Raw genomic sequence first — 25,012 nt, forward strand, 5'->3', positions numbered from 1 at the left:
CCTCAGAAGTTCAGAGAGAAAGGCACTGTAACCAGCATGTACAACATTTGCTGCCTTGCTTCCTTAAATAAGGGCAATAATTGCCACCTGTTTTTCAAAGAATGAATGACCTCACTCATTGAACTCCACACTGCTATTATTTTGAACATGCCCCTTTCAATAAGTGATTGAATTACAGAGAATCAGCAGCATGCATGTCATGACTGTTGGATTTCTATTACTCTACTACACCTGCTAGTAAATTATTTGCCATGTAGAAATATCATTTCTACCAAAAACAGTGATTGATCAGGTTAGTGATGTCTGACTGCTATTATTTTGAACACAACTGTACGTTTGTTGCACAAAATACTTATGGATATTTATTACTATATATATATATATATATATATCATTAATATCAGATCGGCGGGGGTCCAACACCCGGCACCCCCACCAAGTAGCTTGTTGCTGCTATGTCTATGGCGAGCAGAAAAAGAGATGGGAGATGGCACATGCACACTGAGCGCGCCTTCCCTTCATACAGCTGATTGGCGGAGGTCCTTGGTGTCGGACCCCCGCCGATCCAATATTGATGACCTACCTTGAGGATAGGAGTCCGGAGAACTCCTTTAATAATTGTGGTTCAAAAGATGTAAACCAGTCTTTTGGTGCAAATTCAGCCAGTATTTTGGCGCATTTTCCTTAGTAAATCCCCCCCTCCGTTGTTTTTAAACTTTATACATATTCTTAAAAATATTCTGCTTTGTGTATACAGCTCCTGTGCAGAAAGTGCTTTCTTGGTTACAGACAAATACGCCCGGTCGTCATGTGCTAGTCCCTTATATTTGCCCCTATTTCTTCTGTCTATAGGTTACCAAGAAGAGGAGGTAGAGAATTAACACATGACGCCAGGATCAGACTACATGCAGGATTGTTCTGTAGTCTGTAACCATGGAAACAATTGTCTCATCATCCCTTTCCATAGTTGCCAACTGTCCAGAAACTTCTGGATAGTCTGTAAAAATAGGGGGCTTTTTAAATGTGTTAATGTTACTGTGAGCTAGCCATATATATTTATTTATCATCTTTTTTCGACTGTCCATGAAAACAATTAGATATGTCCATGATATTTTTGGAGGCTGGTGGTACTTGAGCGGGTCACTTTGATTTGAATTCTCAGCAGCAAATGCTGGTAATGTGATCACTATTAGTATCTGACCGAAAAGCATGCATTCATTATAATCTTTATGGTTCATTATACTGTAGTTTTCCAATTTCTGTAAAAAAAAATGTGTCTGTCCGTGATTTTTGCATAAATTGTCCAGAAAAAATAAAAATTTAGGTTGGCAACTCTGCCCCTTTCAGGTGGTGAAAACCTTTGTGGGACTTTACTCTGTAGAAGAACTGCAAAAAGTGGGAGTTGCATGCATCCACAGTTTCTGAGGGATTCTTGGACCATACCACTTGACAGTACGTCATCTTGGCCGCAATGTCAGTGTAATTGGGTAGGGATGCACTGCAGCGTGAGACAGCCATGGTCATATAATGTATGAGGCAGTTTCCCCTTGGAAGTCCATGTGTCGGTGTCGGGGTCATAGCAGTCAAACGAATCTGAGTCCTCAATGGTGTTGTCCACCGTCAGACACCGGCCGCCCGTTACGTAAATTTTATTCTGAATGACGGTGGCCCCATGGTGCATTCTTCTGTCCTTCATGTCGGCACATTTGACAAATGTATTTTGTGTCATGTCGTAGGCGATTATTCTTCTGGTGTAACCTGGGACAACAAAAGTTATGAGAAGATTGCATCATGATTCATTTCTATGGGAAAGTTCACTGCATTGAGTTACATAGAGCAGAATATCCAAATGATTAACCCACGAGCCGTTGGGCAGTGCAGCTTTTCCATCCACAGCTCTGGTATACTCCAGTCCCATCTAGAGCTGCATTTATTATATCCCATACTTAGACTTGCAACCCAAGTGCAGCTAAGAATGTCGGTGCCGAACATAAGGCGTAACTTAAAATAAGGGCAACATAAGCTTGTATATTCTATAGAGGCGGTCCTTGTGGCTCTTCTGGGGCCCATGAGAAGAAGGGGCCCTAATCCTAATGCTTTATCAGACTGTCTGAGTGTCAAAATTGAAGAGTATCCCCAGCAGAGCAGACAAGTATTCTGCAAAAGGCTATTAGGGGAAGCTAGTTGTATGTGTATTGGTATTGCTACCACTGACTTCTGTCATGGCTGTATAGATATATATAAATACATAGTGTATGCAGTAAGCTCCCCCTAGTGGCAGTGACAGGCACCATTATTGAGGGCACTCCGCTGACACTACATATGGGAAGTACTGTACTGCACTGTACATGGAAAGCACTCTACTATGCTGTATATAGGAAGCACTCTGCTGAACTGTATATAGGAAGCCTCTCTGCTGCATTGTATATGGGAAGCACTCTACTGTGCTGTATATGGGAAGCACTCTGCTGAACTGTATGTGGGAAGCACTCTACTGCACTGTATATGGGAGGCACTCTTCTGCACTGTATATGGAAAGCACTCTACTGCACTGTATATGGGAAGCACTCTACTGCACTGTATAGGGAAAGCACTCTACTGCACTGTATATGGGAAGCACTCTACTGCACTGTATATGGGAAGCACTCTACCATGCTGTATATGGTAAGCACTCTACTGCACTGTATATGGGAAGCACTCTACTGCACTGTATATGGGAAGCACTCTGTGCTGTATATGGGAAGTACTGTACTGCATTGTATATGGGAAGCACTCTACTGTGCTGTATATGGGAAGCACTCTACTGCACTGTATAGGGAAAGCACTCTACTGCACTGTATAGGGAAAGCACTCTACTGTACTGTATAAGGGAAGCACTCTACTGTGCTGTATATGGGAAGCACTCTACTGTGCTGTATATGGGAAGCACTCTACTGCACTGTATATGGGAAGCACTCTACTGCACTGTATAGGGAAAGCACTCTACTGCACTGTATATGGGAAGTACTGTACTGCATTGTATATGGGAAGCACTCTACTGCGCTGTATATGGGAAGCACTCTACTGCACTGTATATGGGAAGCACTCTACTGCACTGTATATGGGAAGCACTCTACTGCACTGTATATGGGAAGTACTGTACTGCATTGTATATGGGAAGCACTCTACTGTGCTGTATATGGGAAGCACTCTACTGCACTGTATAGGGAAAGCACACTACTGTACTGTATAAGGGAAGCACTCTATGTGCTGTATATGGGAAGCACTCTACTGTGCTGTATATGGGAAGCACTCTACTGCACTGTACATGGAAAGCACTCTACTATGCTGTATATAGGAAGCACTCTACTGCACTGTATATGGGAAGCACTCTACTGCACTGTATAGGGAAAGCACTCTACTGTACTGTATAAGGGAAGCACTCTACTATGCTGTATATAGGAAGCACTCTGCTGAACTGTATGTGGGAATCACTCTGCTGCATTGTATATGGGAATCACTCTGCTGCATTGTATATGGGAAGTACTGTACTGCACTGTACATGGAAAGCACTCTACTGCACTGTACATGGAAAGCACTCTACTATGCTGTATATAGGAAGCACTCTACTGCACTGTATATGGAAAGTACTCTACCATGCTGTATATGCGAAGCACTCTACTGTGCTGTATATGGAAAGCACTTTACCATGCCATATATTACTCCACCATGCTGTATATGGGAAGCACTCTACCATGCTGTATATTACTCTACCATGCTGTATATTACTCTACCATGCTGTATATAGGAAGCACTCTGCTGACACTGCATATGGAAAGCACTCTGCTGACACTGCATATGGGATGCACTGTACTGTTGTGTATGTGGGAAGCACTCTACCAAGCTGTATATTACTCTACCATGCTGTATATTACTCTACCATGCTGTATATAGGAAGCACTCTGCTGACACTGCATATGGAAAGCACTCTACTGCACTGAATATGGGATGCACTGTACTGTTGTGTATGTGGGAAGCACTCTACTATGCATTCTACAGTATATTGCAGGCACTTTGCTGGCAGTGTATATGAAAGTACTCTATTGTGCTGCATATAGAAGGTACTCTGCTGTGCTGTATATAGGAAGCGCTGTACTGCATTCTACGGTATATATGAGACACTCTGCTGTGCTGTATATCGGAGGCACTCGGCTGGCACTGTATATGGAAGTACTCTATTCTGCTGCATGTGGAAGACACTCTGTTGTGCTGTATATAGGAAGCACTCTCCTGCACTCTATACGGGAGACACTCTTCTGGCCCTGTATATGAGAAGTACTATTCTGGGGATGCAACCTGGTAATCTCCAGCAGTGACGTCAGATCACTACCTATACAGGGGTTATGGAGTGAAATCTTGGGGATCTCCTCGCCCCAGTCTGTGCAGCACTTTTCAAGCCTCTGCTGAATAATCAGTGCGCTGACAGTCTGCTTTACGAACTCACCTCCGATTATTATAATCTTTTCCCCCACAAGAACTGCTGGGGCGCAGACATTTTTTACCATTCTGGTCTCCATCCTGAACCACATGTTTCTGAAAACATGATAAACCTAGAAGAGAAGAAGGACAAGAATTTATATTTTCCTCTGATATTACTTCTGATCATCCCTCACTCATTTCAGGTTGTGCCCCTTTGTTCATGCATTAAAGAGGTTCTCCGAGTATTAAGAAAATGAAAATACTTAAATATTAATTTATTAAAAATATCTTCCCAAATACCTTTCACTAGTTATAATGGCTCATTTTGTCTAGGGAGCAATCATTAGGAGAAATAAAATGGCCATCGTCCTATTAGTCCACACAAAACCTGTCCTAATCACACAGAACTGAGCTAAAGAGCTGCCTCATCCTCCTCTCTGCTGGCCAGGGATAATGATCCTGAATACAGTTTAATGTGATCTTTAGCTGAATCTCTGTAGGAATGAAGTTCATGAGGAGACATGAAGTACAGAGAGGAGGTAGGGATGTGGGTAATGAGCAGCAGCTCTTGTATGCAGTCTCCATTACCACAGTCTGTCCTGTCTGTCCTCTCTTTACTTCATGTCTCCTCATGAACTCCATTCCCACAGAGATTCAGCTGAAGATCATATTAAACTGTTTTCAGGATCATAATCCCTGACAAGTAGAGCAGAGAGGAGGACGAGGCAGCTTTTTCGATCAGTGTTGTGAGGTAACTTGTCCTCCTATGTGATTAGGACAGGTTTTGTGTGTACTAGTAGGACAGCGGCCATTTTATTTCTCCTGAAGATTGCTCCCCAGACAAAACAAGCCATTATAACTAAGGGTGCTTTCACACTTGCATTGTGAGGATCCGGCAGGCAGTTCCGTCACCGGAACTGCCTGCCGGATCCAGAAATCTGTATGCAAATGGGTATCATTTGTACAGTAGACGGATCTGGATGCGGTGTCATCCAGAAAAACGGATCCGGTATTTATTATTTTCAAATTTTTAAAGGTCTGCGCATGTGGAGACTGGAAGACCGAATCCGTCAATGGGGCAATTTTAATGCCGCATCCGGCACTAATACATTTCAATGGAAATGAATACCGGATCCGGCATTCCGGCAAGTGTTCCGGAATTTTGGACGGAGAAAATACTGCAGTATGCTGCGGTATTTTTTCCTGCCAGATACCGTAAGAGGGACTGAACTGATGCATCCTGATGCATACTGAACGGATTGCTCTCCATTCAGAATGCATTAGGATTAAACTGATCAGTTTTTCCGGTATTGAGCCCCTAGGAGGGAACTCAATACCGGAAAAGAATAACGCTAATATGAAAGTACCCTTACTAAAGGGATTTGGGAATAAATTTATAATAAAGTAATATTTAAGTATTTTTATTTTCTTAATTCCCGGAGAACCCCTTTAAGCTTCTTATTAAAGCACTTCCCTCCTGAACCTTATTTAAAGAGGACCTCTCCCCTCTCCTGACATGTCTGTATTAGTAACTACTTGCATTCCCCATGTAATAACATTTCTGGAGCCTGTATCATTCCTGCTAGAAGTTTACAAATTGCAAGTTGTTAGCAGTCTGCAGTATGGCCCCTTTCACACGGGCGAGTATTCCGCGCGGATGCGATGCGTGAGTTGAACGCATTGCACCCGCACTGAATCCCGACCCATTCATTTCTATGGGGCTGTTCACATGAGCGATGATTTTCACGCGTCACTTGTGCGTTGCGTGAAAATCGCAGCATGCTCTATTTTGTGCGTTTTTCACGTAACGCAGGCCCCATAGAAATAAATGGGGTTGCGTGAAAATCGCAAGCATCCGCAAGCAAGTGCGGATGCGGTGCGATTTTTACGCACGGTTGCTAGGAGACGATCGGGATGGAGACCCGATCATTATTATTTTCCCTTATAACATGGTTATAATAATAGCGCTGGAGGGGTTAAAAAAATAAAAATGTAACTCACCTTAATCCACTTGCTCGCGCAGCCCGGCATCTCTTCTGTCTTCATCTTAGCTGTGTGCAGGAACAGGACCTGTGGTGACGTCACTGCAGTCATCACATGATCCATCACATGATCTTTTACCATGGTGATGGATCATGTGATGGACCATGTGATGACCGGAGTGACGTCACCACAGGTCCTGTTCCTGCACACAGCTAAGATGGACAGAAGAGATGCCAGCTGCGCGAGCAAGTGGATTAAGGTGAGTTAAATTATTATTATTATTTTTTTAACCCCTCCAGCGCTATTTTACTATGCATTCTGTATTCAGAATGTTATTATTTTCCCTTATAACCATGTTAGAAGGGAAAATAATACAATCTACAGAACACCGATCCCAAGCCCGAACTTCTGTGAAGAAGTTCGGGTTTGGGTACCAAACATGCGCGTTTTTTCTCACGCGCGTGCAAAACGCATTACAGTGTTTTGCACTCGCGCGGAAAAATCGGGCATGTTCCCGCAACGTACCCGCACCTTTTCCCGCAACGCCCGTCTGAAAGAGGCCTAAAGGTACTGCTGGGTGTTACCAGTAGTGGGTGTGTCTGACTCTGTCCAATCAATGCTGCTGGTCTCAGACTGTGCAGGGACACACCCCCAACTGGTAACACCCCTCTGTACGCTTACTGCAGACTGCTGGCAATTGATTCATAAACTTCTAGTAGAAATAACAGAGAAATGGCACAACATAAAGTCATAAGAACAGATGCTCCAGAATTGTTATGACATGGGGAATGCAAGTAACGTAGTTTGGCAGGGTTTGCTATTCCCTGTGCCCAAAGCAAACCTAGAGGGGAGGACTGCTTTATCTGCTCACATCTTGGGACTGGTAACAGCTAGATATGGGCCTGGAGGTGTTTGAATGCATTTCAAGCTTTCAGACAATACCAGAATCACAGCACTATATCAATTACATCGTAAGATATAGCTATTAGAAATCGGGTTGGCAGAGAATGGAGTTAAAAGTAAAAACAGGTTTCACTCCTGACTTGATTTCTAATGGCTATATCTTCCGATGTGATGGATATAATGCTGTGATTCTGGTATTGTCACAAAGTACACAGAGGTATGTTTGGAACGCCTGACCCCTCTGGTTTGTTTCCGTCCTGTGCGTCGCACTTCCTGTTGTTGTATCTAACCAATCCCATGATGCACTTCTCCTTTCTCTGTCACAGCTCCAGCACCGCCTCTACCACCACCCCGCTAGATTATAGCCCCTCCCACCCAGCTAGTTACATAGACACTCCCCTCTTACTGCCCCGCCCATGGACATAACATCACATAAGAAAGAGCTGCACGGACATGGTCATGTGACCACAGATCAGAACGGGAGATAGGAGCAATAAAGGTAAAAGAAATAGATTTCAAAATGACAGCTGCCTTCATAAATGATTATTTTAAAGGATCTTGATGCAAACTGGACACCCCCTTTAAATGTTTTCTTGAAACTTTTTTGCTTAATACCTTCCACCATTTTTGTGATCAGTTTTTGGACCTTTTCTATTTTAAAGGGTGAGGTCTCCAGAACTGACCACAAAACTCCTGATGTTGCCTAACTAGAGCTCACAGAACGGCTCCTTCACCCCAAGTGCTTCATTTTACATTTGGAGAATCACTGAACCGCAGTTTCCACTGTCATGACCATTTACAACTTATCTACCAAACCTAGTCAGTGACTAAGAATCTCATCATACAGTCTAAAGGGGTAGGCAACACCAGCTTTTGTGAAACTACAACTCCCAGCATGCATGCTCACTCTGTTCTTCTCAGAACTCCCACATAAATAATTGGAGCATGCTGGGAATTGTAGTTTCAGAACAGCTGTAGAGCCAAAGGTTGCTGACCCCTGGTCTAAGGCCTGATGCACATGATTGTATTACGGCTTCTTTGTCTAAAAAAAAGATAAGGCTGTAACGTGGAAGAAGTCTCTGGGGCCATACTATACCTCCATATCCCTCTGATTTAATATGGAAGATTCTACAGAGGAAGCACTTAAAGTGCATAGGGAACCCACATGGACAGACTATGTGCTATGTGCAGGAGTCCTAAAAGGGATTCTGCCCCAAAAAATATTCTACATTTTTCAAACCAGCATCTGGATATGAATACTTTTCTAATTGCATGTTATTAAAATTTTTGTATAGCCACTGAGCTATTCAATAAAATGTATCTGTATAGCGCCACCTGCTGCTTGTTATTGTCCTTATTTCTTGTCTACCTCACTGAGGTGGAAGCACATGCTCATATTAAACCTTCAACAGTCACCAGCCATATCTTCTGTTAGAAGCTGTGGCAGTTACAGAGAAAGAACTACCCCAGAGAAAGGACATGCCCCTGGAGCTGCCAGACTGAAATAAATCTAGCAGAACAATTGGAGCAATGAATGTGGAGATCTCTGGATCCATGTAAGGTACAGGGCTGGTTCTAGCTTTGTTAGAAAGCTTTGTCATGTACTATATAATGTCTGATTTTCATTTTTTACATCAGTCATAGCATAATGGGGTTCTCCTGGTAGAAAAACTTAAGACCCTCAATGATCATAAAAAAGTGGGGGTTATCATTTGAATGGAGCAGCCAAGATGTCTGGGAGACTGCCGAAGAAAGCCAAGTACAACATCTGACTGTCTCCTGCAGTCCCAGAGACTTTAAATGGAGTGTAAACTCCCTTGCTTGTTTGCCTGCCGATCCACTCAAAAGGGTTACATGGAACGTCCATGAGTTTAAAAATAAAAAGTAAGCATTATTCAACTCACCGATCCCTTGACTCTGCTCAGCCACCATTGCTCTCAACTTCGTGGTCCAAGCACAACGCACAGGAAACGGTTTGGAATGCCCGCTCGGCCAATTACTGGCGGAGGCAGGTCACTACTGCAGCCAGTGATTGGCTGAGTCAAGCCATTTCCTGTGTGTTGAGCTGGGACCAGGAAGTGGAGAGCAGTGGGGATCAGAGCATCGGCAGGGGATTGGTAATGTCTTACTTCTCTATTTTTTTTATCCACTTCTATCCTTAAAAAGAAATTCTCCCCAGAAAAAACTTTTTAATAAATTGTGGTGAATTGGAGGCTGGTGTGGGCAATAGGTTTTTCAGTCTGGGCTACATGGATTTACCTGTATAAGTCGGACTGGATTCTGCATCACATCCTCTCCACCAAAAAGGTATATCCTTTCATCTTTGGTGGCTACGGCTGGATGAAGAACAGCCACTGGCATACTGGCCATTGCCTCCCATGAGTTATAAATACTATCAAACCTCTCCACCGAGCTCAGAATTTGTTGTTTTGCTCCAATTCCTCCCAATGAGAAGATATAGTTTCGGTGCCCGATACTCTTGTGGGAATACCGAGGGAGAAGCATGGGTTCTCCTTTGCACCATTGATTTAAATTGAGAGACAGAATGTAAACGCTTGAGGTGACAATGTTTTCTTTGTCTCCAATGAATAACCCACCTAGAACATACACATTTCCATGCAACCCAACTGCTGAAGCCTTGTGTAGATGTGTTGGCAGCTTGGCAAGCTTTAACCACTGGTTGGTCTTCTCATTATACAACAAGACGTCTCTGGTGGTCTGCCGGTTGTCTTTCCGACCTCCCACGTTGATGAGGAACTCTTGATGAGAAAATCGACGTGGAACATGACACATTGGCTTTATATTGGGGGAGATGGATGTGTTATGAGCAAACAATACTCTGCATGCCGATTCTAACATTCTCCTGCAAGACACCGAAGACTGAACAAGAGGGTCATTGGCAATGAAATGGAAAAGGAAAGTTGGATGGACATACTGCAGTCTGACTTTTTGAAATAAGTCTTGTATGTAGCACCTTCGACCTTGTTCATCGTGTCTGATCCAGGTCATCAGAGCCTCAAACACTTGTTCTTCTTCACCACAAAGGTCATCATCACCTATATAATCCAACAGTTCTGAGACACCAAGATCCTTCAGGTCTTCAGAAATGGACACGTCTTTAAAATATTGCAAAGCCATTTGTCTAGCTTTCTTTTTAAGGTTCTTACAGCTAAAGAATTCAGAAAGTCGGATTATACTTAAACAATTTTGAGGATTTATTTGGGCCTGGAGGAATTTCGAACAAGCTCCCAACAGTTTTCCATACTGTAGTAGTGAAGCACCTTGAATGAGACTAAAGACGTTCTCCAAAGTTATGAGGATCTCCCCGGTGTAGACGTAGACAATAATCTGGTGAAGCGTGTCTGAGTCAATGCCTATCAAAGGCACCTTGTCCATGCTACTTTCCTTAAAATTGTTGCAGAACATAGCCTTGAAGTATGGGCTACTGGAGGCCAGGACGTTCCTATGACATGGAAATTCACAGTCATCGCTACAAATGGTGACATCAGTAAGTAATTTGGATTCTCTCAACTTGTTCAGCTGCCTCATCAAGTCACCGGAGAAGTCTTCATCATGGAAGAGTAAGGCTTCAGTGGATTTGCCATCCATGATGACTGGATTATTTCGATTAGATAAGTCCCCAATCAATAAAACCCATTAACTTGTGTGGTAGACAGATCAAGTCAAAAGCCATACAAGAGCAGAAGTCCTCTTATCTTTTTCCAGCCTATAAAAAAATTATTTTTGTCGTTTTAGTACATGCAATAGCATTTTTTTGTTCAGTTATTCAAATCATGTTAACATTTTGTTTTCAGTAATACATGGAGCTTCATTTTATGGCATTTTTATATTATGCTGTAGTATGCTTGGTGTTTATTTTTTATACCTGTGAAAATGTTTTTTAAAAAAAAAGGAAAAAAAGGTTATTTATCAGATTTTTTTTTCAACTTTTTTAATAGTACAAAGTGCAATTTTCATTTTTATATTGGGAATATATTGTTTTCAGCCCCCGGGTATGGGGCTAGAAGCTAGGGGCAAGTGGCAGGGTACATATTTTTTTTATTTTTTTATATTTTGTTTTTGTCTATATTTCTTTTTATAGTTTGCACTCCAAAAGGTCATAAGATCGTACATATTTTTTTATTGTTGATTTCATCTTTAACTGGGGCTGAAGCTTTTGTTTTTACCTTTTTGCCTTCCAAGAACCATTTTCCATTCACATAGTCATATGAGGGCTTTTTTTTTTTTTTTTTTAGGGACAAGTTGTATTTTGTATTGGCACCATTTAATCAACCATAGCTTGTGTTGGAAAACGAGAAAAAAATCTTTGTGGGGTGAAACTGAAAACAAAACTCCAAATTTTTTTGGTTGCTTTAGTGTTTACCGTTCACTAAAAATAACATTACAGCCTTATTCTGCAGGTCAGCACGATTACGGCAATACTAAATTTATATAATTTTTGTTGTTTTTCTACTGTAAAAACAAAACAAAAAACTTTCCATCGCCATATACTGACAGCCATAACTTTTATTTTTTGGTCTACACAGCTGTGTGAGGGCGTTAGTTTTAATTATCATCATTTTGGAGTGCATCTGACTTTTTGATCACTTTTTAAAAAAATGTTTGTAGGTGTAATGTGACCACAAAACAGCAATTTTTGCTATTTTCTTTTTCTGTTACTGTGCATGATAAATATTGTATATTTTAAAGGGAGTCTGTCACCTACTTGATACATTTTAAACTGCTTATATAGCTCTGTGGGACATGACCCTGATGTTACCTTTGTTTAGTTTGTGAGAGTCTCCAAAGCCATGTAAACAAGGTTTGAAAGATATACAAATGAGCATTGGCAAGTGCTCGGGGTGGCAACTTTGCTGCAATTGCCCAGGTCCTCCGCCAATGGCGCCATTACTCGTGGCTAACTCCTCCAGTGTGTATCTTCCGGCCAGCCCTGTATGCTTCTGATGTCATTCTATCCTGCAGCCGAGATCCTGCGCCTGCACACATCACCGGCACACATCAACTGAGGCGTGCGCACTGTTTATCATTAGACCACAGTGGGCAGTGTACTGCGCATGTCCAGACAAGGCGGTGATGGGCGCAGGCGCGGGATTTCGGCTGCAGAGAGAATGATGGGCTGGCTAGAGTAACGGCAGGGGAGCCTGGACAGTTGCAGCAAAGTTCCCCCCCCCCCCCCCGGAAACTTGCGATCACTCATTCGCATATCTTTCAAACTTCTTTTTTGATGCTTTGGAGACTCTCACAAACTACAGAAAGGAAACATCAGGGTCATGTATTTGTGTCCCACAGAGCTATATGATCAGTTTAAGGGCTCATGCACATGTCCGTTGCATTTTGTTTTTTTTTGCAGCCCGTATGCGGAACCATTCACTTCAATGGGTCAGCAAAAAAAAAACGGTAATGACTCCGTGTGCATTCCATTTTCGTATGTCCACAAGTCACGAGTAGTATGTCCACGAGTAGGTATGCAATCGCAGTCAGTTTTGACTGCGATTGCGTTCCGTTGTTCAGTTTTTATCGCGCGGGTGCAATGCGTTTTGCACGCGTGTGATAAAAAACTGAATGTGGTACCCAGACCCGAACTTCTTCACAGATGTTCGGGTTTAGGTTAGGTGTTGTGTAGATTGTATTATTTTCCCTTATAACATGGTTATAAGGGAAAATAATAGCATTCTGAATACAGAATGCATAGTACAATAGCGCTGGAGGGGTTAAAAAAAATAAAAAAATAATTTAACTCACCTTAATCCACTTGTTCGTGCAGCCGGCATCTCTTCTGTCTTCTTTTGTGAGGAATAGGACCTTTGATGACTTCACTACGCTCGTCACATGGTCCATCACATGATCTTTTACCATGGTGATGGATCATGTGACGGACCATGTGATGAACGTAGTGACGTCATCAAAGGTCCTATTCCTCACAAAAGAAGACAGAAGAGATGCCGGCTGCACGAACAAGTGGATTAAGGTGAGTTAAATATATATTTTTTTTTAACCCCTCCAGCCCTATTGTACTATGCATTCTGTATTCAGAATGCTATTATTTTCCCTTATAACTATATTATAAGGGAAAATAATAATGATCGGGTCCCCATCCCGATCTTTACCTAGAAACCGTGCGTGAAAATCGCACCGCATCTGCACTTGCTTGCGGATGCTTGCGATTTTCACGCAACCCCATTCATTTCTATGGGGCCTGCTTTACGTGAAAAACGCACAAAGAGGAGCATGCTGCGATTTTCACGCAACGCACAAGTGATGCGTCAAAATCACCGCTCGTTTGCACAGCCCCATAGAAATGAATGGGTCAGGATTCAGTGCGGGTGCAATGCGTTCACCTCACGCATCGCATCCGCACGGAATACTCGCCCGTGTGAAAGGGGCCTAACATTGGTAAAAGCAGTTAGGCTACTTTCACACCTGCGTTTGGTGCGGATCCGTCATGGATCTGCACAGACGGATCCATTCAGATAATACAACCGTCTGCATCCGTTCAGAACGGATCCGTTTGTATTATCTTTAACATGGCCAAGACGGATTCGTCTTGAACACCATTGAAAGTCAATAGAGGACGGATCCGTTTTCTATTGTGCCGTTTGGCTCAGTTTCGTCAGACGGACACCAAAACGCTGCAAGCAGCCTCCAGAGCGGAATGGAGGCTGATCGGAGGAAAACTGGTGTATGCTGAGTGGATCCTTTTCCATTCAGAATGCATTAGGGCAAAACTGATCCGTACAGGGAATTTTGAGAAAACCAAAGCTCTGACCATTTTAAAGCAATTTGATTTCTCCTAGCTCTATTTGTGAACCCCTTTTATTATTGGAACCTGGTCATGTGATGTCAAGTCTGACCCCCAGTCCAGAGCATGCTCTCCTCCTGCATAGTTGAGGAGCAGTCTCTCCTGCGCCAGTGACCTCCTAAAAGCTATATGATTACATCATCACCTATCAGATCCCTCCGACCAACTCTCAGACCCCTCCTCACCTAGATCAGCCCTCCTTGTTCCTCTATGTGTCACCTATGTCTAAAAATCTTCTAAAGATATCATTTCTGCCTTGTCTAAGGGACCAGAATATCTGTCATATAATAGACTAGTCCGTATAATGATTATCTGCTGAGTTATGAAATGCCTCTGAATCACACTGCCGGAATGTAATAACTGTGAGTACTTTGTGCAGAATCTACAGTGTTTCCTATGATATGTAGCTTCACACTGCTTTTCCTAACCTCCAGTTTGTGGGAGGTGACAAGAAACCTATGACAAGCAGGAGGCAGGGAAGACAGGCTGAAGCTGTATCACATATCACTGATCGATCACTTGCTGCACTTAGATAGGACTCAGACTAGAGCAAAGGCAGTGTGATGAGACGCCCTCCCCACTGTTTCTACAAAGGCAGAGGCTTGATTGGAAATGCAGGCTGCATAATACTATTCTGAAGAGCCGACATAATATTGCCATATTCAGCTTACATAATACAAGCATGTGCTGCCCAAGTAATATGCAGTATTCTAATAAAGAGCCCAAAGAATACTGATAAAATAATACTGCCATATACAGCCTACCTCTAACATCATATAAAGCCGAAATAATATACTGTATCCAATAATCTATATATATAAAAAAGGACGTATGTTCCGCAAAACCTCAAAAACGCAACCATCCATTTTAACGAAACTTGGTACACACATCCCTTGCTACCTGGAAAGAAATCTTTCTGGGGTCTCCGCTCTCTAGGAGGTACCGTTCCCGAGATATTCCCAAAAAATGACCTGCATTATCCAATACAAGCCTGCAAGTGTTTCCCTTAAATCCTAACTGCCATACACACGGTCACATGTCCCTTATCAGCCAATAGAAGGTTGCCATAACAACTGATCACAGGTTTTAGCAGTTTGCAGATCCTGAAATATTCAGTCATATGAGGTATGACAGCACAACTACACTGCTACATGCATGGGGGGCAGGGGCCACTATTAAAGGGGCGGGCGCTGTGGAGTTCACTGTTAAAGGGGCAGGCGCTGTGGAGTTCACTGTTAAAGGGGCGGGCACCGTGGAGGTCACTGTTAAAGGGGCGGTCACTGTGAAAGTCACTGTTAAAGGGGTGGTCACTGTTAAAGGGGCGGTCACTGTGAAAGTCACTGTTAAAGGGGAGGTCACTGTTAAAGGGGCGGTCACTGTGAAAGTCACTGTTAAAGGGGAGGTCACTGTTAAAGGAGCAGCCACTCTGAAAGTCACCCCTAAAGGGGCGGTCACTGTTAAAGGGGCCGCAAATGTGAAAGTCACTGTTAGGGTCCATTCACACGTCCGTTGTTTCTTTCCTGATCTGTTCCGTTTTTTGCGGAACAGATCTGGACTAGTTCTGTACCCATTCATTTTCAATGGGTCTTGAAAAAAATCGGACAGCTCAATGTCTGATTTTTTTTCAGGACCCATTGAAAATGAATGGGTACAGAACTGGTCCAGATCTGTTCCGCAAAAAACGGAACAGATCAGGAAAGAAACAACGGACGTGTGAATGGACCCTTGAAGGGGCCGCAAATGTGACAGTCACTGTTAAAGGGGTGGTCACTTGTTAATGGGGCGATCACTGTGAAAGTCACTGTTAAAGTGGCGGTCACCGTTAAAGGGGCAGCCATTGTGAAAGTCACTGTTATTTAATATAAAATTGCAATAAATAAATACCTGAGCAACGCCGGGTCTTCAGCTAGTACTACTCTAAAAAGCCCTCATAATAGCGCCATATACCACCCACATAATACCAGCAAATAGTGGCCAAATAATGTACCCTATCCAATAATACTACCTTAAAGAGCCCTCATAATGTTGCCATATACACCCCATATAATACCAGCATAAAATGCCCAAATAACGTACCCTATCCAATAATACTATCCTAAATAGCCCAAATACTGTAATAATGCCAAAATAATGTTGTCGTATACAGCCCACATAAGACCAACTGCTAAATTAAGATAGTTTTCTAATAATACACCCTTAAAGAGCCCAAGTAATGCTGCCATATAGTTTACATATAGCATTGCAACTAAATTCCCCAAACAATACCTAGGGGTTTAAGTATGCTCCTGATGTTCACATCTTTGGGGCTGTCTTGTAAATAGGGTTCCTGGGTGAATTGCCCAGCTCCAACTAGATAGATAGATAGATAGATAGATAGATTTACCTGGATAGGGCATTTTCTTGCTTGTCCAGTGCTTGTCTTTTAGGTCCTGCTTTCTGACCTAGTTTACTGTGGGGCGACTTGTGGACCTTGCTGGGCAGGCATGACGGCAGAGGAGATGCTAATATTAGCCGTACGCTGGCCTCCCGGTGTTGGGACATGTGAGCTGACGTCGGGTCTGTGGAGTTACACATCATGTCCCGGCCTTGTTTTTCCAGCAAATGTTTATATATAAAGCTTATCCAGATACAAGAATTTAGCGGCTGCTCTAGGAGCTTCTCCAGGTCCTTGTCTTACAGTAACTGCAGTAGGAGACGTCTGTAAACAGAGAGGGAGATTTCTGGCGATGGTGGAAACTCTGTTTTCTACTGTTTCTTGCAATAACAGAGATTTCTGCAAACCCTGGCAACTGACTGGAAAGAAGAACTTTACCTATATCTGTATTCTGTATAGTTATGGCTGATACAACCAGAGGAAATCTGGATAGGGCCACACAGCAACATTCCAAGGGGGCCCCATTGTAGTGTCCTGGAGCGAGGGTACTTTGGACTATGGACGTCTGTGGAAATTTGCCCTTATTACTACTATGCAAAGCCATCAACTCCCTACTGTATTGAACTTTGACTATGATTTCACTATGATTTATGCTGTTGAACTGCATTTATATGTTTATTAATATACCCTGTTCATTTGCACTGTTATTACACTATAGCTGCACTGCACTGTGGGAAGGGTTAATGCACAGCAGGCTAAGGCCTATTTCACATCCTCGTTTTACTTTTCCGGTAAATTCATTGTCAATGGGGACAAAACTGAACTGAACAGAACGGAATGCTCCAAAATGCATTCCGTACCGTTTGGTTATGTTCCCATACCGGAGAGCAAACAGCAGCAAGCAGCGTTTTTCTGTGGGATGCGGAGCAATGACGGACCCGGCATGACACACAATGCAAGTCAATGGTGGCGGGTCATGGCTATTTTAAAGATAATACAAGCGGATTTGTTCATAACGGATGCAGTTGGTTGTACAGTTGTGTTCAAAATGATTCAACCCCTTAAAGACTACCACTCTTAAGAACAGAGGTTCATTCAAGTGTTTTCGATCAGGTATTGAAAACACCTGTGGATGTCAAGGAGCAGCAATCAAGCAAAATAAGCACCAATTAGGCAGATTTAAAAGGACTGTGATACTCAGCTCCTTCTAGACATTTACTGGTGTGTTTACAAACATGGTGAAGTCAAGAGAATGGTCCAGGAAGACAAGAGAAGAGGTGATTTCTCTTCACAGGAAGGGCAATGGCTATAAGAAGATTGCAAAGACACCATAGGAAGCATCATTCGCAAATTCAAGGCAAAGGACACTGTTGAAACGCTACCTGGTCGTGGCAGAAAGAAGATGCTGACTTTGACTGCTGTGCGCTACCTGAAGCGCAAAGTGGAGAAAAGTCCCCGTGTGACTGCTGAGGAACTGAAAAAAGATTTGTCAGATGTGGGCACTGAAGTTTCAGCTCAGACAATAAGGTGCACACTGCGTAATAAAGGCCTCCATGCCAGAACTCCCAGGCGCACCCCCTTGCTGTCTCCAAAGAATAAGAAGAGTCGACTGCAGTATGCCAAAAGTCATGTGGACAAACCACAAAAGTTTTGGGATAGTGTTCTGTGGACTGATGAAACAAAATTAGAACTGTTTGGGCCCATGGATCAACGCTATGTTTGGAGGAGGAAGAACAAGGCCTATGAAGAAAAGAACACCTTGCCTACTGTGAAGCATGGCGGGGGGTCAATCATGCTTTGGGGCTGTTTTGCTTCTACAGGTACAGGGAAGCTTCAGCGTGTGCAAGGTACCATGAATTCTCTTCAGTACCAGGAGATATTGGATGAAAATGTGATGCAGTCCGTCACAAACCTGAGGCTTGGGAGACGTTGGACCTTTCAACAGGACAATGATCCCAAGCATACCTCCAAGTCCACTAGAGCATGGTTGCAGATTAAAGGCTGGAACATTTTGAAGTGGCCATCGCAGTCACCAGACTTAAATCCGATTGAGAACCTCTGGTGGGACTTAAAGAAAGCAGTTGCAGCGCGCAAGCCTAAGAATGTGACTGAACTGGAGGCTTTTGCCCATGAAGAATGGGTGAAGATACCCGTAGATCGCTGCAAGACACTTGTGTCAAGCTATGCTTCACGTTTAAAAGCTGTTATAACTGGAAAAGGATGTTGTACTAAGTACTAAGATTGAATGTCACTTGGGGGTTGAATAGAACTGATAATGATGTGAGCACAGAAAAGACATTTGTGGTTATTTCATTATAAATGTTATGTTCTATTTGTCTGACTTACAAGGGCCTCTTTGATTTAATTGTAAACAAGACGACTGAAATGATCAAAATCAATGTCAAACTGGCCAAAACAGTCAATTTCAGTGGGGGTTGAATAATTTTGAACACAACTGTATTATCAATAACGGAAGCGTTTTTGCTGATCCCTGCCGGATCAGGCAAAAATGCAAGTGTGTAAGTAGCCTAATACTGAATGACTTTGGAACTTTCTACCTGTGCAAAGATTTGGAAGGGAAAAAATTAAACACACTGACCTTCTGACCGTCTGTATTGAAAAACTGCTTATTCATCCCCATAGACTTGCATTGAAACTCTATGATAGACACTCAACAGAAATTGTATCAATGTTTCTGTTTAGGTTGTGATTCTCCACTCCACCCACTAGAAGGTTCTAGTACATCTAGAAACCGTATATAAGGAGAGCCGTCATAGCTCTTGGTTGTCAGCAAATATGAACCAATGTTTATAAGGAGAGACTCTGCGAGTCTGCAGATTGGGACCAGTGCTTACTTAGTAGGAGACACTCTGCCGGACTGCATGAGTGACCAGAAGAAGACGCTGAGATAGGGATGCTGAGCCACGGGCCTCAGGTTACCAGCCCATTGACCATGGGGGCCAGCCGGACAACTGAGCCACAGACCCTGGGCCACCAGCTTTTGGCCAGGGTTCTAGCCTTCTGAAATAGAGGGACAGCTAGCTCAGGTCTTCGCTCAGCATGAAACCTTCTTCTGCCCCGGAGGAGACTGGAGAAGACAGCTCAGTGCATTGCCTGGTAAAGAAGCACACTAGTTCACTGCAGACCTTGACTCTCTGGACTTATTTCCCATTAGGGTGCACCACACCTTACCATCCCCTCCGGAGAGCAGCAGCAAGTGGTGACACCTTGACGGTGCCTGGGGGACCCAGCGTATCATGCTGCCACTACACCATGCTAACCAAATCCCTATTCAAAAGATACAATATTTATGACAAAAACAGGGATTTGAAGCCTGTTCCTCATCTGTGTACTAACATTGTTTGGGGCAGCCTTGCCTCTGAATCTGGGTCATGGTATCTCCTAGCTTGGCCTGGTGAAATGCTGTTGATTGGTTAAGCCTTTAAATGTCCAGGCCTTTTGCTTCTCTGGTTGCCGGGGTGTAAGTTCTTTGCTTTTGTTTCCAGACTCCTAATATTATGTTCTAATCTATCGTTTTCTGTCAGTGTATCCTGTGACCTGTTGTACTCATGTGTTTCATTGCTGTCAGTATGTTTTTCATTGTGTCATAATATGATGGCCGACATCCCAGAGGAAGGGTACTACTGGTGTATGATGCTACATGTCCAAATCCAGATAAGGGAGTGGATCTTTGTGAAAAAATACCAGAAACTAGAATGCCAAACTTCCAGTTGAAGACTGTGGTGGTCTAGGGTGGCAAAAGGGGTTAATGAAGACATCCTTGGTGTTTAGATATTCTTGTTGGCCTGGGGTGTTGAATGGGTTAATGGGAACATCCTTGGTGGGTTATACAGGGATCAGTTCCCTCATCCATAATAGTTTAGGGCAGTGAAGAGGTTAACGATAAAATCACAGATGGTGTAGGGTAGTGACAGACTTATGTTCTCCACTTAAAGTGTATGCCAGGAAAAGCTCCTGCTGTATGCATTAAATGGAGGCTGCAATGGATGTCTAACAGTGGCGTAAATCACCTATAGGCTATGGTGGTGTATAGATCTGGATGATGTATATGCTTAACGGATGGAGTAAGTTCCTGGTGGTCTAGGGTAGTGAAGGGATTAACAGTCCCTGGTGGTCAAGGATAGTGAAGCGGTTGATAATAGTCCTTGGTGGTGTAAAACAGTTAGTGAGTTGATGGATAAATTCTTGGAGGTCTACAGGCATAAACACCTCGCACCCTGGCAATTATTGAGCTATTCAGGACTTTGTGATGTCCTGTGACGGCCGGGAGGTGAGTGGTCGCTCTCAGACTGAGGATCTTCCACATGTAAACAACGAAAATGAAGACAGAATGTAGAATTTATTTCAGTTTCCCATGTGTTAACATTGCAGATGACATGTGGAGAAAACATTGAGATCGATAGAGATCAGCGCCTCGTCCTCTACCGGGCGGACAACGTGACTCAGTGCAGAAGAGCAACCAGAAGCCTGCCGAAATCTCCCGACGTGTCTGACTTAATGGCTTCCGCTAGACTCTTCTTGTACAACTCCTGGTATTTCTGCTTGATTGTTTCAAGGTCAATCTGTAAAAAAGGAGAAAATCATCTTGATCAGAAACTACAGTATATACAGTGCAGTAACCTAAGGTACTATATACAATGCAGTAATATATAGTACTATATACAATGCAGTAACCTAAGGTACTATATACAATGCAGTAACCTAAGGTACTATATACAGTGCAGTAACTTAAGGTACTATATACAGTGCAGTAACCTAAGGTACTATATACAGTGCAGTGACCTATTGTAGTATATACAGGGCAGTAACCTAAGGTACTATATACAGTGCAGTGACCTATTGTAGTATATACAGGGCAGTAACCTAAGGTACTATATACAGTGCAGTAACCTATAGTACTATACACAGTGCAGTAACCTATAGTACTATATACAGTGCAGTAACCTATAGTACTATACACAGTGCAGTAACCTATAGTACTATATACAGTGCAGTAACCTATGGTACTATATACAGTGCAGTAACCCTATGGTACTATATACAGTGCAGTAACCTATGGTACTATATACAGTGCAGTAACCTATAGTACTATATACGGTGCAGTAACCTAAGGTACTATATACAGTGCAGTAACTTATAGTACTATATACAGTGCAGTAACCTATAGTACTATATACAGTGCAGTAACCTAAGGTACTATATACAGTGCAGTAACCTAAGGTACTATATACAGTGCAGTAACCTAAGGTACTATATACAGTGCAGTAACTTAAGGTACTATATACAGTGCAGTGACCTATTGTAGTATATACAGGGCAGTAGCCTAAGGTACTATATACAGTGCAGTAACCTATAGTACTATATACAGTGCAGTAACCTAAGGTACTATATACAGTGCAGTAACATATAGTACTATATACAGTGCAGTAACCTAAGGTACTATATACAGTGCAGTAACATATAGTACTATATACAGTGCAGTAACCTATAGTACTATATACAGTGCAGTAACCTATAGTACTATATACAGTGCAGTAACATATAGTACTATATACAGTGCAGTAACCTATAGTACTATATACAGTGCAGTAACCTATAGTACTATATACAGTGCAGTAACATATAGTACTATATACAGAGCAGTAACCTATAGTACTATATACAGTGCAGTAACATATAGTACTATATACAGTGCAGTAACATATAGTACTATATACAGTGCAGTAACCTAAGGTACTATATACAGTGCAGTAACATATAGTACTATATACAGTGCAGTAACCTATAGTACTATATACAGTGCAGTAACCTATAGTACTATATACAGTGCAGTAACCTATAGTACTATATACAGGGCAGTAACCTAAGGTACTATATACAGTGCATTAACCTATAGTACTATATACAGTGCAGTAACCTAAGGTACTATATACAGTGCAGTAACCTATAGTACTATATACAGTGCAGTAACATAAGGTACTATATACAGTGCAGTAACCTATGGTACTATAGACAGTGCAGTAACATAAGGTACTATATACAGTGCAGTAACCTATAGTACTATATACAGTGCAGTAACCTAAGGTACTATATACAGTGCAGTAACCTATGGCACTATATACAGTGCAGTAACCTATGGCACTATATACAGTGCAGTAACCTAAGGTACTATATACAGTGTAGTAACCTATAGTACTATATACAGTGTAGTAACCTATAGTACTATATACAATGCAGTAACCTAAGGTACCATATACAGTGCACTAACCTTTGGTACTATATACAGTGCAGTAACCTATAGTACTATATACAGTGCAGTAACCTATAGTACTATATACAGTGTAGTAACCTAAGGTACTATATACAGTGCAGTAACCTAAGGTACTATATACAGTGCAGTAAACTATAGTACTATATACAGTGCAGTGACCTAAGGTACTATATACAGTGCAGTAACCTATGGCACTATATACAGTGCAGTGACCTAAGGTACCATATACAGTACACTAACCTTTGGTACTATATACAGTGCAGTAACCTATAGTACTATATACAGTGCAGTAAACTATAGTACTATATACAGTGCAGTGACCTAAGGTACTATATACAGTGCAGTAACCTATTGTAGTATATACAGTGCAGTAACCTATAGTACTATATACAGTGCAGTAAACTATAGTACTATATACAGTGCAGTGACCTAAGGTACTATATACAGTGCAGTAACCTATTGTAGTATATACAGTGCAGTAACCTAAGGTACTATATACAGTTCAGTGACCTAAGGTGCTATATACAGTACAGTAGCCTATGGAACTATATACAGTGCAGTAACCTAAGGTACTATATAGAGTGCAGTAACCTATAGTACAATATACAGTGCAGTAACTAATAGTACTATATACAGTGCAGTAACCTATGGTACCATATACAGTGTAGTAACCTATAGTACTATATACAGTGCAGTAACCTACTTATACTTATAGTAGGATACTGCTACAGAGGGATATGGATAGATTGGAGGCTTGGGCAGATAAGTGGCAGATGAGGTTTAACACTGACAAATGTAAGGTTATGCACATGGGAAGGAATATCGCAAGTCACCCGTACATACTAAATGGTAAAACACTCGGTAACACTGACATGGAAAAGGATCTAGGAATTTTGGTGAACAGCAAACTAAGCTGTAGAAACCAGTGTCAGGCAGCTGCTGCCAAGACTAATAAGATAATGGGTTGCATCAGAAGGGGCATAGATGCCCATGATGAGAACATAGTCCTACCACTTTACAAATCACTAGTCAGACCACACATGGAGTACTGTGTACAGTTCTGGGCTCTTGTAAACAAGGCAGACATAGCAGAGCTGGAGAGGGTTCAGAGGAGGGCAACTAAAGTAATAACTGGAATGGGGCAACTACAGTACCCTGAAAGATTATCAAAATTAGGGTTATTCACTTTAGAAAAAAGACAACTGAAAGGAAGATCTAATTACTATGTATAAATATATCAGGGGTCAGTACAGAGATCTATCCCATCATCTATTTATCCCCAGGACTGTGACTGTGACGAGGGGACATCCTCTGCATCTGGAGGAAAGAAGGTTTGTACACAAACATAGAAGAGGATTCTTTACGGTAAGAGCAGTGAGACTATGGAACTCTCTGCCTGAGGAGGTGGTGATGGGGAGTACAATAAAGGAATTCAAGAGGGGCCTGGATGTATTTCTGGAGTGTAATAATATTACAGGCTATAGCTACTAAAGAGGGGTCGTTGATCCAGGGAGTTATTCTGATGCCTGATTGGAGTCGGGAAGGAATTTTTTCCCCTAAAGTGAGGAAAATTGGCTTCTACCTCACAGAGTTTTTTTTCCCCTCTGGATCAACTTGGGCATTGCTAATGTGAAGGGGGCACAGAGGGCATTACTAGCACAGAGGGCATTACTACTATTAAAGGGGCACAATGGGCATTACTGTGAAGAGGGCACAATGGGCATTACTAGCACAGAGGGCATTACTACTTTTAAAGGGGCACAATGGGCATTGCTAATGTGAAGGGGCACAATGGGCATTTCTACTATGGAGGGGGCACAATGGGCATTTCTACTATGGAGAGGGCACAGTGCACAGAGGGCACTACTACTATGAAGGGGGCATGGAGGGCATTATTACTGTGAAGGGGGCACAATGGGAATAACTAGCACAGAGGGCATTACTACTATTAAGGGGGCACAATGGGGATTTTTACTATGGAGGGGGCACAATGGGCATTGCTAATGTGAAGGGGTACAATGGGGATTTCTACTATGGAGGGGGCACAATGGGCATTTCTACTCTGGAGTGGGCACAGAGGGCATTGCTAATGTGAAGGGGCACAATGGGCATTTCTACTATGGAGAGGGCACAGTGCACAGAGGGCACTACTACTATGAAGGGGCATGGAGGGCATTATTAC

General features: G+C 42.5%; 2 protein-coding genes across 2 annotated transcripts in view; both read right to left on the minus strand.

Annotated features, from left to right (window-relative positions):
* Positions 1–536: 536 nt before the first annotated feature.
* KLHL38 (kelch like family member 38) lies at positions 537–16,703 on the minus strand. The gene is made up of 4 exons (XM_040432248.1): positions 16,548–16,703; positions 9,604–11,071; positions 4,484–4,589; positions 537–1,758 (listed from the first exon to the last, which is right to left on the minus strand). Exons 2-4 carry the CDS (start codon positions 10,951–10,953, stop codon positions 1,475–1,477), a joined length of 1,740 nt encoding a protein of 579 aa, XP_040288182.1. The 5' UTR covers positions 10,954–11,071; positions 16,548–16,703; the 3' UTR covers positions 537–1,474.
* A 4,175-nt stretch (positions 16,704–20,878) lies between these two features.
* The window catches only part of ANXA13 (annexin A13), a 53,026-nt gene continuing 48,892 nt past the window's right edge, over positions 20,879–25,012 (minus strand). Inside the window, exon 11 of the mRNA XM_040432232.1 lies at positions 20,879–21,121. Within this exon, the coding sequence (XP_040288166.1) occupies positions 21,002–21,121 (120 nt within the window). The 3' untranslated portion in view covers positions 20,879–21,001. The remainder of the gene's footprint in view (positions 21,122–25,012) is intronic.

Source organism: Bufo bufo, chromosome 5 (genome assembly GCF_905171765.1).
Source record: "Bufo bufo chromosome 5, aBufBuf1.1, whole genome shotgun sequence".
NCBI classification, from domain to species: domain Eukaryota; kingdom Metazoa; phylum Chordata; class Amphibia; order Anura; family Bufonidae; genus Bufo; species Bufo bufo.